This window comes from Corapipo altera, unplaced genomic scaffold, assembly GCF_003945725.1.
Source record: "Corapipo altera isolate COAL_440 unplaced genomic scaffold, ASM394572v1 349, whole genome shotgun sequence".
NCBI lineage: Eukaryota > Metazoa > Chordata > Aves > Passeriformes > Pipridae > Corapipo > Corapipo altera.
The window spans coordinates 844,941-856,508 of record NW_020884997.1 but is presented as its reverse complement, the minus strand read 5'-3'; the positions used below and the strand labels follow the sequence as shown (position 1 = coordinate 856,508).

Here is an 11,568-nt window from a genome sequence, read left to right as displayed (position 1 = left end):
CAACGGCGGAAGCGAGCGGCACCATAGCAACGCAGGACGCTGAGCTGCACGCACGTTTATTGGCCGCCTCAAAGTCACGTGGCCACGCCGCGCTCCTCGAACAGGCGCTGCAGCGCCCCCTCCAGGGGCGCGCTGGTCCCGCGCAGCCCGGACACCACGAGCGCCGCCCACCGGAAGTACTCCTGCACGCGCTCCGCCGACCACCCTGCGGAAACATCACGTCAGTTCCGGCTGGAGCCGCCCCGGCCCTGACCTCGGTCCCGGGACAGACCCAGACATCAGCACCCCACAGACACATCGGGACAAACCGAGACATCACCGCACACACACACAGGAATATACTGAGACATCACCACACACACACTAGGACAGGCCAAGACATTGAGCCAGAGTGTGCCCAGGTGGTCAAGGCCAACGGATCCTGGCCTGTATCAGGGACAGTGTGGCAAACAGGTCCAGGGAAGTGATTCTTCCACTGTACTCAGCGCTGGTGAGGCCACACCTTGAGTGCTGTGTCCAGCTCTGGGCCCTTCAGTTCAGGAAGGACATGGAGGGGCTGGAGCAGGTCCAGAGAAGAGCAACAAGCCTGGGGAAGGGACTGGAGCACAGGTGCTGTGAGGAGAGGCTGAGGGAGCTGGGGCTGTTCAGCCTGGAGAAGAGAAGGCTCGGGGGAGACCTCATCATTCTTTACAACTCCCTGAAAGGAGGGTGTAGCCAGGTGGGGGTTGGTCTCTTCTCCCAGGCAACTCTCAGTAAGACAAGAGGGCTCGGTCTTAAGCTCTACCAGGGGAGGTTTAGGTTGGATATTAGGAAGAAACTCTTTACAGAGGGGGTAATCAGGCATTGGAATGGGCTGCCCAGGGAAGTAGTGGATTCTCCATCCCTGGAGGTTTTTAGGATGAGACTGGATGTAGCACTTAGTGCCATGGTCTAGTAACCACAGCAGTACTGGATCAAGGGTTGGACTTGATCTCAGAGGTCCTTTCCAACCCGGCTGATTCTGTCATTCTATGACCACCACACACACCCACACTGGGACAGACTGAGACATCACTACACACACACCCACACCGGGACACCGGCACACAACAGGACAGACATCCCCCACACTGCCCCTGGCTGGAGCCACCCCAGGTCTGGGGTGACCTCGGCAGGTCTGTCCCTCCGTGCAGGGCGCAGTACCAGCCCTGCCCCAGGCAGAGCAGCCGCCCTGGGCACAGCCAGGCCCTGCCACGGTACCTTGGGGGGTGCAGCGGTTCAGGTCCCGCAGGTTGTACAGCTTGTCTGCCAGCTGGACCAGCTTGGCACGGGGGCTGCAGCCGGGCGCCCGCTCCACTTGCAGCCGCTTGCGCTCCATCTTGGGCAGCATCTTGTCGTCCGTCACCTCCTCCACCACGCGCCGCACATCCACCCCGAACTGCTCCTCGATCTCAGACAGCGTGGTGTCCGTGTCCTCCACCGTGTCATGCAGGAGGGCGGCCTGGGGCCAGGGAGGGTCAAGGGGGCCAGGGGGTCCAGGCCAGGCCCTGCCACAGCAGTAGCAGGCAGGGGAGGGCATGGCCTTACCTGCAGCACCACGATGTCTGTCACACCAGCCTCGTGCGCCAGGATCCTGGCGACGCCTGCGGCCAGAGCAGAGAGCTGGGAACGGGCACGGGGGGAGAAAGGGCAGCTCTGGGCCAGGACAGCTGCTCCCTGGGTTACACAGGGGCTGCACTGCACAGAGGGCAAGGAGGGGTCCCCAAGATCCACCCTGGGCACGTCCTGAGGGGTGAATCCTTAGGCTGGGCAAGCAGGCAACTCCCGCAGGCTGGCACTGCCCCCAAGGGTCCCTCATCAGCTCCCATGGGCACCGTCCACTGCAGGGCAACAGCGTGGGGGGAGCACCCACAGCAGAACACGTGGCTAGGGCAGGGGCTCAGGGACGTGGGATGGGAGAGGGGACACGGCTTTCCCCGGGGGCTGGGGTGAGGGGCTCCCGTGGGCGGGCGGCACTCAGGGGCAGGAGGGGTCCTGAGGATCCCTCGGGAGCAGGCCGCGGTGCCGGGGGGTTCCGCACCAATGGGGTGGTTGATGAAGGGGGTGCCTTCGGGGTCCTTTCGCCGCTGCTCCTTGTGCTTCCTGGCCGCGAAGTCCACGGCCTCCAGCAGCCGCGCCACGTCCGAGCCCATCCCCGGCAGCTCGAATCCCGTCCCCGCCACCCCGCAGCCCGTGCCCGGCGCGGCGGAAGCGGCGCGATCGGAGGCGGGTCCCAACACCGTTTATTGCGCGCCGGGCCCCGGCCCGCCCCAGCCCCGCGGCAGTCGGTACAGCAGCGTCCCGTCGGGGGCGCGCACCTCGCGCTCGTGTCCCGGTGCCGCCGCGGCGGCGCTCAGCGCCCGCCGGTCCTGCCGCAGGCGGCGGCGCGGCGAAGGGCAGCCACGGCTCCGCAGCACCCGCCGCACCACGTCGGTGCTGACGCCGAACCCCTGGGCCAGGCGCTCCAGCGGCCACTCTTCGGGCAGCTCCTGCCGCAGGAACCTGCGGGCACGGGCACGGTCACCGGGGCGGTCACCGGGAGCGGCGCGAACCTCCCATCCCCGCGCTCACCGCATCTGCTCCATCGCCTGCCAGGTCAGGACGCGCTCGGGGGCTCCGCGCCCCCCGCCCAGCTCCCGCCGCAGCCGCTCCATCCGCGCCGCCACCCGCCGCCGCCGCCCCCTGCGGGGGACACACGTTAGCGCCCGGCCCGGCCCGGCCCCGGCCCAGCCCAGCCGCCCCGCACCTCTCCGCCTCCTCCAGCGCCGGGTCCGGCGGCTCCGGGTCCCCGGGCCACGCCGCCGCCGCCCGCCGCGGGGTCCTGGCGAGGAGCGCGGCCGCCCGCAGCCCGGGCCGCAGCAGCGCCGCCATGACCGGCAACGGGAACGGGCGGGGCCGGCGGGGGGCGGCCCCGGCGGGATCCACAGCGGGATGGCCTGTGACGGGCCCGGCTGCAGCCGCGGGGGCACAGCCAGGAGTGCGGGCAGGGGCACAGGCATCACCCCTGGCCCGGCAGAGGGGAAGCTGCACGGGGTGCGTGGCCAGACCCGGGCGGGGCCCAGGCTCCGGTCAGGGGGCTCCGCAGCCGGCCCCGGGGCTGATGGGGATAGCCAACCTATCCAGCAGCCCTGGTTCTCCAGCGAGCACCCACAAGAGGAAGGCTGAGCCTTCGGCCACGTTACTTGTGCCTTTCATGCTGGAAGTGTGAGACACACTGGCACAGTGAGGCTCTGCCATGGTGTGAGGCACGTGTGTGCTGCACATGAGCGGCGGCGGCAGCGATGGGGAGCTCCTGGACCACAGCACAGCTGAAGATGCCATCGTCTTTGACCTCCCCCGGGCTGGCTGGGGATGCTGGGGGACAGCTGCCTGCATGGGAGGACGACGGGCTGGCAGCGTCACCTGGAACAGCACAGACAGATGTGGGTCTGTCTGCAGACCAGGCAGCTCTGTGGGTCAGCAGTCCCCACTGCCCTCCCCGGTGGGGCTTGGGCCTGGCAGCTCCCCCTCTGGCCCTGCTGCCCCGGCCTTATGGCTGCCAAGTGGATGGAGCTGATGCTGGGGAACAGAGCAGGGCTGGGTGAGGGGTGGTGGGACTGTGGGCAGGGAGCAGCATGGGCCTGGGAAAGGGTTGGGGGCCGTGCTATGGCACCGTGTCCCCTCCGTACCCACTGCAGCTAACGCACCCCTTCGACTGTCCCATCTGCTGTGCTTCCAACTCACTCTCCCCCATACATCGGGGCTTCTCACTCTCTCTCCTCCCCACACATCAACCCCTGGTTCTGGGAATCCACACGCATTCATCCCTGCCCCTGTGAATGGGATGTTGATGGCCTCCAGCAGAGACTTCCAGCAGTCATCAGTGCCCTGAGCAGAGCACAGCAGCCCCTCCGCAGGGTCCCAGCACCCCTGGCACTCTGAGCTCCATCCACCCGCCCACTCCTCCCACCCTGGTAAGGCCAGGATATCCATGGGAAGGTGATGTGTACTCACAGCCTTCAGCCTGTGATCTGGCAGCAGGGAGCTGCTGGTCTCTCAGCAGCAGCCCCTCGGGGTGGGTGACGGCTGCCCGTGCTGCCCGGCCCCGCAGCCAGCCCCCGCCCAGCACCCGGGAGCCCTCGTGCCGCGTGTGGTACGGGACACTCCGGCCTCGAACACAGAGGGTGTCCATGTCCTTGGGGTCCGGGCCCAGCGTGTCTGGCTGCAAGGCCTCAGCTCTGACCCAGTGTCCTGAGGCATGGGCTGGGCCTCCCAGGACTGAGATGACCATCATTAAGTCATGGGTGTCCTGGTCCCCGAGGGCATCCCATGGAAACTGCAGCTGGAAAGAGGGAAGGCAAGTGGCCATGGCTTAGGTCTGGAGGCCTTGGCAGGAGATGGGAAGAAAAAGTCTTTTCTGTCGTGTACGGGTGTTCACTAAAGCATCCTCCTGCACGTTGTCCCCGGGTACACCCCCACAACCATCCCAGACTCACACCACCCCAGGAGCACAGCAGCTGATCTGCCGGCAGTGGAGCCAGGACCCCCATCCTGCCCCAGACACTCAGTGCCCTATTCACTCCTCACCATCCTCCTGCCTTGGCTGTGAGTGGATCTGGGTGACCCTGTTACCTGACTCCGGAGGGTGCAGGATCCCTGGCTGTCAGCTGTGGGCAGCAGCCGAGAGAGCTGGTTGGTGATGCCCAGGTCTCGGATCAGCTTCTCACGCTGCAGCAGAGCATTCACTCTCCTCTTCTCCTCGTGTTCCACAATGTCCTGGGGCTGCATGGAGTCATACTGCACGTGCTGCACCTCGGCAGAGAAACACCTGAGCTACAGCAAAGCTGAACCTGGGATAATGCACAGGTGAGACAAAGCCATGGGCTGCTCCAACCCTGGGGAGAGTCACAGACTTGGGGTGGGATGGAGATCCTAGTGGGAGCCACAACAGGAAGGGACAACACTGGTGCTTGCAAGTACTGCCCACCACAAGCTGTCGATTTTCTGGACTTCATACAGTGAGTCAAACCTGGAATTTCTGCTCCATGGGAGCATCCATGGCCCAGCATGGCTCCCAGAGCCATGTCACTGCCTTGGAGAGCCCATGGACAATGCTGACACTGAGATACCTTTCTATCCCATGTCTTGGTGCTTCTGTGAGCGAGGTGGGTTGTAGAAGCTGTGCTTCTATTCTGGATCCTCTCTGTTTTCTTCTTCCTGGTGGCAGCTTCCAGCTTTTCATTTTTCAGGCGAATCTCCTCCAGCTGCTGCCTGCCACAGAACAGCAGAGTCACTCACTGCTCAATCAGAGCCACAACAACGAAAGGCTGTAGGGCAGCCTTTGACCTGAAGAAATTTACTGCAGGCCAAAGTTCTGTCTAAACAGCCCATAGTAGAAGTGTGCCAAGAGATGGGCCAGAGATGCTTGTAAAGAGACTTTTAAAAAGAGAAATGGGCTTAGATTAGGCTGTGCCTAACAGAAGGGAGTGGGACATTTGGGACATGGTTTCTCCAGGGTCCAAAAGTCAATGAAGCACTGCCCTTGCCTCTCTGGGGTCCATCCAAAAGGAACTGCTTTGCTGTGGTGCCACAGCACGTGCAGGCTCCTTCCCTTCCCCTCCTGCTCTCCCCACTTGCTTACACCTGCCAAGCAGCAGAGTGGCTCCCCAGGAGGGCTCAGGAGCGAGTGGTGTCCATCCCCCCCATGAGGAGAGGGTTTCCACAGGAGCAGTGTACCTGGCATGCTCCTCTCGTGCCTTGGAGGCTGCCGTTTCCTGGAAGAGGGACCTGCCCTGGTGGAAGAAGGGCTCGTATTTCTCTGTGCCAGGTGCTGGGTAGATGCGCCGGAAGCCGCCCAGGTGCTCGTTCTCATAGGTCTCGGCCTGTGCCAGCCAGGCAGCCTGGCTGCTCTCCTGCTCCCTGCGCCTGCAGCCAGAGGGAGCACAGGGAGCTGTGACAGGGAGCTCCGGGGCAGGCAGAGCACAGGGCTGACATGCTTGGTGTTTCCCAGGGTTATCCCAGGACTCCATATGGAAACAGCAGCTGGAGAGAGTCCCCGCTTTGCCTGCAAGGCAGCAGGCTCACTAAACACTGGCCTTGTGAAAGGGCATGCAGACAGAGGAGGGGGAAACCCTCAACCCTGGAAAGGAATCCTGCTCTGGAGAAGGGTCCATGCCCTTAGCTGCTCCTGGTCCCTGAGGCAGGGCTGTGGTCCCTCCTGTGAGCATCCCTGCCAGCCCAGGGACACTGGCCCTGCCTGTCTGCACCGAGGGATGTGACAAGCAGGTGCCGCTCAATGGGGATGTCTCTGTCGGGGCACAGAGCACGAGGTGTCACAAATCTCTTGGTACCCAAAGAGGAGCCCTTAGCTCTTCCTTCCAGGATGCAGATGGCTTGGGAGAGCTCAGAGGCTGCACAGTGCCATGGGGTCTGGGAGCTTCACCTGCCAGCCCTGGCATTATCCTGCTCTGCCATGCCCTGTCTCTCCTCACTGAAGACGTGTAGCACTGAGGGAAACAGCAATACCTGGACTCACGGAGAGTCTGGGTCTGGTTGGCCTGAAGGAGCCGCTCCTTTACCCGCCGCTTGTCTTCCTCCAGCACCTTCCTTCTGTCACAGGCGTGCACGTTGATCAGGTTGAAGGTGTCACACAGAAGGGCATCCTTCACCTCACGGTCTAGCTGAGAGTCTGTGTAGAAGCTGGGAGAGTGGTTCACCTGCCAAGACAAGCAAGTAACCTAACCTGGCACCCCAGCTCCCAGCCCGTGGCCCCGGCCACCCCCCACACTATCCATGGATGCTCTTCTCTATGTCAGTGACAGGAAGCAGGAGGCCACACACAGCACTCTGTCCCTGCAGTGTGGTGCCTATTGTGCCACAGGTCACCCAGATCCCATCCCACAGGCTGCAGGTAGAGGGCAGCTGTCACAAACTCAGGGTGCTCTTACAGGAAAAGGGGTCCTAAGGTTTGGGAAATTCCCTGCTGATAAGAGGGTGTGCAGGAACTGGTTCTCTTGGATCCCACTCACAGCAGGGTGCTTGGCTTCACAGCCTGGTTAATTCTGTGAGTGAGGTGGCCCTTTTGAATCAAACGAGTCCTGTTCATCCCAACCTCCCTGTCCTGAGGCCTCTCCCAGGTTTTAGTTGTCTGCTCCTCCCTCACCTCCAGCAGCCACGGCTTCAGCCTTCTGTCCAGCAAAATGTCAAAGCCCAGGATCTCGAAGCAGGCGCAGCCGGCAGCGTGGTTGGGGAAGCAGCTCTGGTAGTGGTGCTTCACCACAGGGTGAGCTGAAATCAGCGTCTTTATGACAATGTCATCAATATCTGCCCAGAGCTTTGTTGTGTCGTAGCTGTGCTCTGCCATCCAGGCGTTCAGGGTGGACAGCTTCCTGCATGGGGACAGGAGGTGGTAAGGGCTGAGCTGTGCCACCCCAGGAAAGAAGAGGTAAACCAGAGTCCCACAGCGTTCCTGTGGTGCCTGGACGTGCCAGTACCTCTTGCTGCCCATTGTGTCATCCTGGACGAAGTTCTCATTGTGCTTGTTGATTGAATAATTGGTCAGATGCATGCAGATGTCACCCTAGCAGGAAACCAGGAGAGACATTCATTCACTCTGAATCATGCAGCGAGAACAGAAACAGCCCCACCAGACAATCCCAGGTCCTTCTTTTCCACCTGATGCATGGGCAGAGCAGGAATGGTGTGGAATGGAGCACGCTCCTCAGGGCCAGGAGCAGTAGGTGATGGCCAGAGGCACCAGGGGGGCTCTGGCCTGCAGGTTTTCAACACCTGCTAGGGTGAGACCCCAAGAAACCAGATATGAGTTTATTGTTGACCCAGTTTTGAACATGAGGTTGGAGACCTTTCAATGTTCCTTCAATGCAAAACAACTCTATGATTTTGTGGTAATGTCAGCAAACAGCCCAAATGTGAGGCTAGATCTGGGGGTAGACCTATTTCAGACCCTCCTGAAACACCTCCTGTGAGGAGAACGAGGAGGGGGTACAGAGGGAGAACAGGAAAGCAGCAGGCTGGGATCCCTGCAGCCCCCAACCTTTTTGAGGCCTGGAATGCCCCTAGGACAAGTTAGGGATTGACACCTACAGATACTATGTGAGGTTTTTTGAAACATCCTTTTTTTACCAGGTTTCTGCTGCTGCGATCGATGTACCTCATGGTGGCAAACCGGGCCAGGCCCTCCTTGTAGAGAAAAACCCTCAGCGGGTCACAGGATGTGACCAGCACATAGATGCGCATGTCAAACTTGAAGCCATCAATGAGGAAGGGCTGTGAGGAAAGTCAGGAGCAAGGGTGAGATCAGGAACTGCCCCATCTGCCTGTGCTGCTCTTTGGCAGCAGAGGAGAGGGGAGAGCTTTGGCCGTGCCCCCGCTGTGCCACAGCCACCCTCAGCAGACCTGGGGAGACATGGGAAGGATGTGGGATTCTGGCAGAACGAGGAGGCTGGAACCCTCCCCTGGTGTTCCAGGGCTCTCCTGGTACCTCAGAGATGTACTGCTGACAGATCATGCGCTCCCCGTGCTTGATCTCCTCCGGGTGGTGGGTTATGAAGATCCCTTTTCCCTGGCAGCTGTTGTCGGGCTTGCAGATGAATGTTCTGGTTTTCCTCATGGATCTGTAGGCATGGAAATCTCCATAGCTGTGCAAGGAAGGGGTGAAGGTCACCAGCTGCAAAAAGCACACTCTGAACTCTAACAGCTGGGTACTGAAACCATGGCACTGTGGGCCAGTACAAATCAAATGTCCACAAGGGAGATACAGAACCTCCATTCCTGATCTACAAGAGTCACAGACTGGTCCCTGTGTGACCTGACCCAGCTCTCCCAGTCCCACCTTTTCCTTGTACACATCTGCACCGGGAGGTCCGTGTCAGAGGTCACCACGATAATGTGCCGGAGCCAGTAAGATTTGTGCTCTGGTGCCCAGAGGGAGCAGGCGAGCAGGTTACCCCTCCCAGTGTGAGCCCGTCCCCGTGGCGCTGTCCCACACCACTCACTCGGCTGGCAGGCACCACGTGCGGGGGAAGATGTTGTACTCCTGGGGGAAGAGCCGGAGCATGCGGTTCAGGTTGCGAGCCAGCAGGTCCTTACGGCAGAGCTCGATCATGCCTGGGAAGTGGTTGATTTTCTGAAAGAGGGGCAGAAAAAGCCAGATCAGCAGAGGCCCCGCACGGATGGATGCATCCTCCCGGCCCTGCGGAGAACCGGCAGCAGAGCAGGCAGGAGGCTGGGCCTGCAGCTGCCTTGAACTGCTGCTGAGGGGCAGGACTGCACTACAGCTGCTCTATCTGAGCGTCACCAGTGATTTATCTGCTCCATCTCAGCCCTGGAGCTCTCCCTGCCCAGAGCACCACAGAAGCCATTTGTCATCCCAGCCCATTTATTTCACAGCACGTTACAGGGCTGGCAGTGCTCCCACTCCTACTGCAGCTGCTGAGTTCTCCTGAGGTGCTGACCACAGACACGGCACAAGGAAAGGCGCGGAGCCGAGGCACAGATGAGTAACAGACACTGCTTGGGATGCCTCTGTTCCACTCTGCCACATGCTATTCCATCAACAGTCCCGTGTTACCCTCCTCCCTGAGCGATTCCTGCTGGACAGCCCATTTGTTTACCTGGAACCGCTTCATTTCCATGAGGCGCTCCAGAGACACCGAGCTGTCTGTCCAGCACACCGTCCACTCCTCGTTCTCTCCCGCTTCCTTCAGCCCGCAGTGCTGCGCCGCCCGCCGCACTGTGCCAAGGCAAGCGGTGACAGGGGCAGGCAGGGGAGCCACAGTGACTGACAGACCCCCAAAATAACCAGGGACAGGACGTGGAACAAACCTCTCCGGGCTGCACTTCTCTCAGAAGTACAAGGTATTGGCAGGACCCTTTGGGAGGTGTCAGGAACACCAGCTTTACCTGGCCTAACCCCCAGCCTCTGGCTGAAGATGTTCTGGGTGCTCTCAGCCCTCTAATTCCACCTGCCTTGGGGTGCCAGGGCCACTTGACAGCAGGGTTGAACCTGCCACGGGTTTGATACTTCACAGGCAGGTACAAGTCTTAGGAAAGTGTGAGTTTAATCTCCAAATCAAAGGTCTTTTGGCAGCAGAAGACAGCTCTGGGGCAAAGAATCTCTGTTGGGATGGTTCATGTTAGTGCCAGGTCTGAATTTGGCCCTTGCAGGGCTGGGGAGGTGATGGAGGTCTGTGCACACCAAGACACCTTAGCGAAGTGGCTTAATAACACCCCCCAAGGGCCAGGAGTTTGTTCTTTTAAGATCCAGCTTGTGGCAGGAAAGAAAAGCGGGACAGGGGAGGGGAACCAGCTCCTTGGAGTCACTGGGGATGGAAGGCACAGGGGGAGGTTCAAGGTATGGATCCTGACTGTTCCACCACCAGCTTTACCTGAAACAGCTGAGAGCCCTTAGGTCCTGTCCCCAAGCCCAGGTACCCCCTTGCACTGTACCTGACTGAACCCTTCTCGCCCACTTTAGCAGACACCTGGCAAACACAGGTGTGGGGGGATGTCGAGGGCTTATGCTGCTGTTACACATTTTAAACCAGGGGAAACCCCAGTCCAAAGTGTGGCAAACTCCCCACTACCACAGGGGCCCAGTCACTGGGCACCAGTAAATAAACCAGTGAGAACTGGATGCCAACAGTGCTCCCGGGTGCACAGGCACCCACAGAGCCTGCAGGGGTGGGCTGGGCCCCTCAGGGACCCCACAGGGACCCTGCAGCCCCTCAGACTTACCGCTTTCGTACCTGCAGCCGCTCAGGTTGATGGAGGGGACACTGGAATTGAGAGAGATGAGAAGACAGGGGCTCAGCGAGGGAGTGGGCACGGGATGGAGGGGGGCACAGCCCGATCCCTCACACAGGTGCAGCACAGCAGTCAGGTCTGACCGGGTACAGCCCTGAGGAGATGGGGCACAGGGGGCCCGGGCACGGGGCTGCGCCTGGGTGTGTCACATGGGAGATCGTTGGGGCAGTTTCAGGGGAACTGTTTATTGTGGGTCCCCGGACAAGCTCCCGGGGGCTGGGGGCGGCGGGCCCCGACACGGCACTGCCCGCGGGGAGCAGCGGGGCCGGGCTACACCGGGACCGAGCAGAACTGAGGCAGCGGGAGGCGCCCCGGGGTGGGGCTGGAAGGGCTCTCCCCGGGCCCTGCCGGGGGTCTGCGGCCCAGCACTCGCCTGCGCTTCCTTCGCGTCTCGAGGCCGACGGGGGCACCGGAACGGTCCGGGGGGACCGCGGCGGCAGCCGCCTCCTCCTCGCCCGGTGGGGTTTCAGGGGCGGCCTCCTCGCCCGGTGGAGTTCCCAGGGGCGGTCCCGGTCCCGGCCCCCCCCCGCCACCGCCCGCCGCCATCGCGCCACTCCCAGGGCCGCCGCGTTCCCATGGCGACGAGGCTATAGAGACGCGGGCGGTGCCAGCCAGAGCGGCCCCGCTGAGGGCACGTGACTGTCAGTTCCGCAGTCCTCCGCCGCACAGCGGCCCCTGGCGGGCGGCACCGGGAACAGCGCCGGTGCCATCAGCTCTCCAGCAGCCGTGCCCGTTCCTGTCCCAGTC

The 11,568-nt window shown here is 61.7% G+C and overlaps 4 protein-coding genes across 7 annotated transcripts in view; all 4 read right to left on the bottom strand.

The window, feature by feature from the left end:
• Nucleotides 1–34: 34 nt before the first annotated feature.
• Nucleotides 35–2,251, bottom strand: HDDC3 (HD domain containing 3). The gene is made up of 4 exons (XM_027666733.1): nucleotides 2,060–2,251; nucleotides 1,567–1,622; nucleotides 1,240–1,480; nucleotides 35–205 (listed from the first exon to the last, which is right to left on the bottom strand). Exons 1-4 carry the CDS (start codon nucleotides 2,169–2,171, stop codon nucleotides 75–77), a joined length of 540 nt encoding a protein of 179 aa, XP_027522534.1. The 5' UTR covers nucleotides 2,172–2,251; the 3' UTR covers nucleotides 35–74.
• NGRN (neugrin, neurite outgrowth associated) lies at nucleotides 2,245–2,927 on the bottom strand. Its single transcript, XM_027666731.1, has 2 exons — nucleotides 2,765–2,927; nucleotides 2,245–2,520 (listed from the first exon to the last, which is right to left on the bottom strand). Exons 1-2 carry the CDS (start codon nucleotides 2,887–2,889, stop codon nucleotides 2,262–2,264), a joined length of 384 nt encoding a protein of 127 aa, XP_027522532.1. The 5' UTR covers nucleotides 2,890–2,927; the 3' UTR covers nucleotides 2,245–2,261.
• Nucleotides 2,928–3,192: 265 nt separating this feature from the next.
• On the bottom strand, nucleotides 3,193–11,381 carry TTLL6 (tubulin tyrosine ligase like 6). Of its 4 annotated transcripts, none has more exons than XM_027666713.1 (14): nucleotides 11,195–11,381; nucleotides 10,753–10,793; nucleotides 9,630–9,748; nucleotides 9,012–9,142; nucleotides 8,498–8,654; nucleotides 8,140–8,283; nucleotides 7,491–7,576; nucleotides 7,160–7,385; nucleotides 6,523–6,713; nucleotides 5,734–5,922; nucleotides 5,127–5,268; nucleotides 4,630–4,809; nucleotides 4,012–4,339; nucleotides 3,193–3,420 (listed from the first exon to the last, which is right to left on the bottom strand). In XM_027666713.1, exons 1-14 carry the CDS (start codon nucleotides 11,365–11,367, stop codon nucleotides 3,197–3,199), a joined length of 2,331 nt encoding a protein of 776 aa, XP_027522514.1. In that variant the 5' UTR covers nucleotides 11,368–11,381; the 3' UTR covers nucleotides 3,193–3,196. The 4 variants fall into 4 exon arrangements, with proteins under 4 accessions (XP_027522514.1, XP_027522515.1, XP_027522516.1 ...); XM_027666714.1 differs by having other exon boundaries at nucleotides 4,630–4,803; XM_027666715.1 differs by having other exon boundaries at nucleotides 8,498–8,630.
• A 62-nt stretch (nucleotides 11,382–11,443) lies between these two features.
• The window catches only part of GDPGP1 (GDP-D-glucose phosphorylase 1), a 1,805-nt gene continuing 1,680 nt past the window's right edge, over nucleotides 11,444–11,568 (bottom strand). Inside the window, exon 3 of the mRNA XM_027666701.1 lies at nucleotides 11,444–11,552. The gene's annotated coding sequence lies outside the window, so the exon portion shown is untranslated. The remainder of the gene's footprint in view (nucleotides 11,553–11,568) is intronic.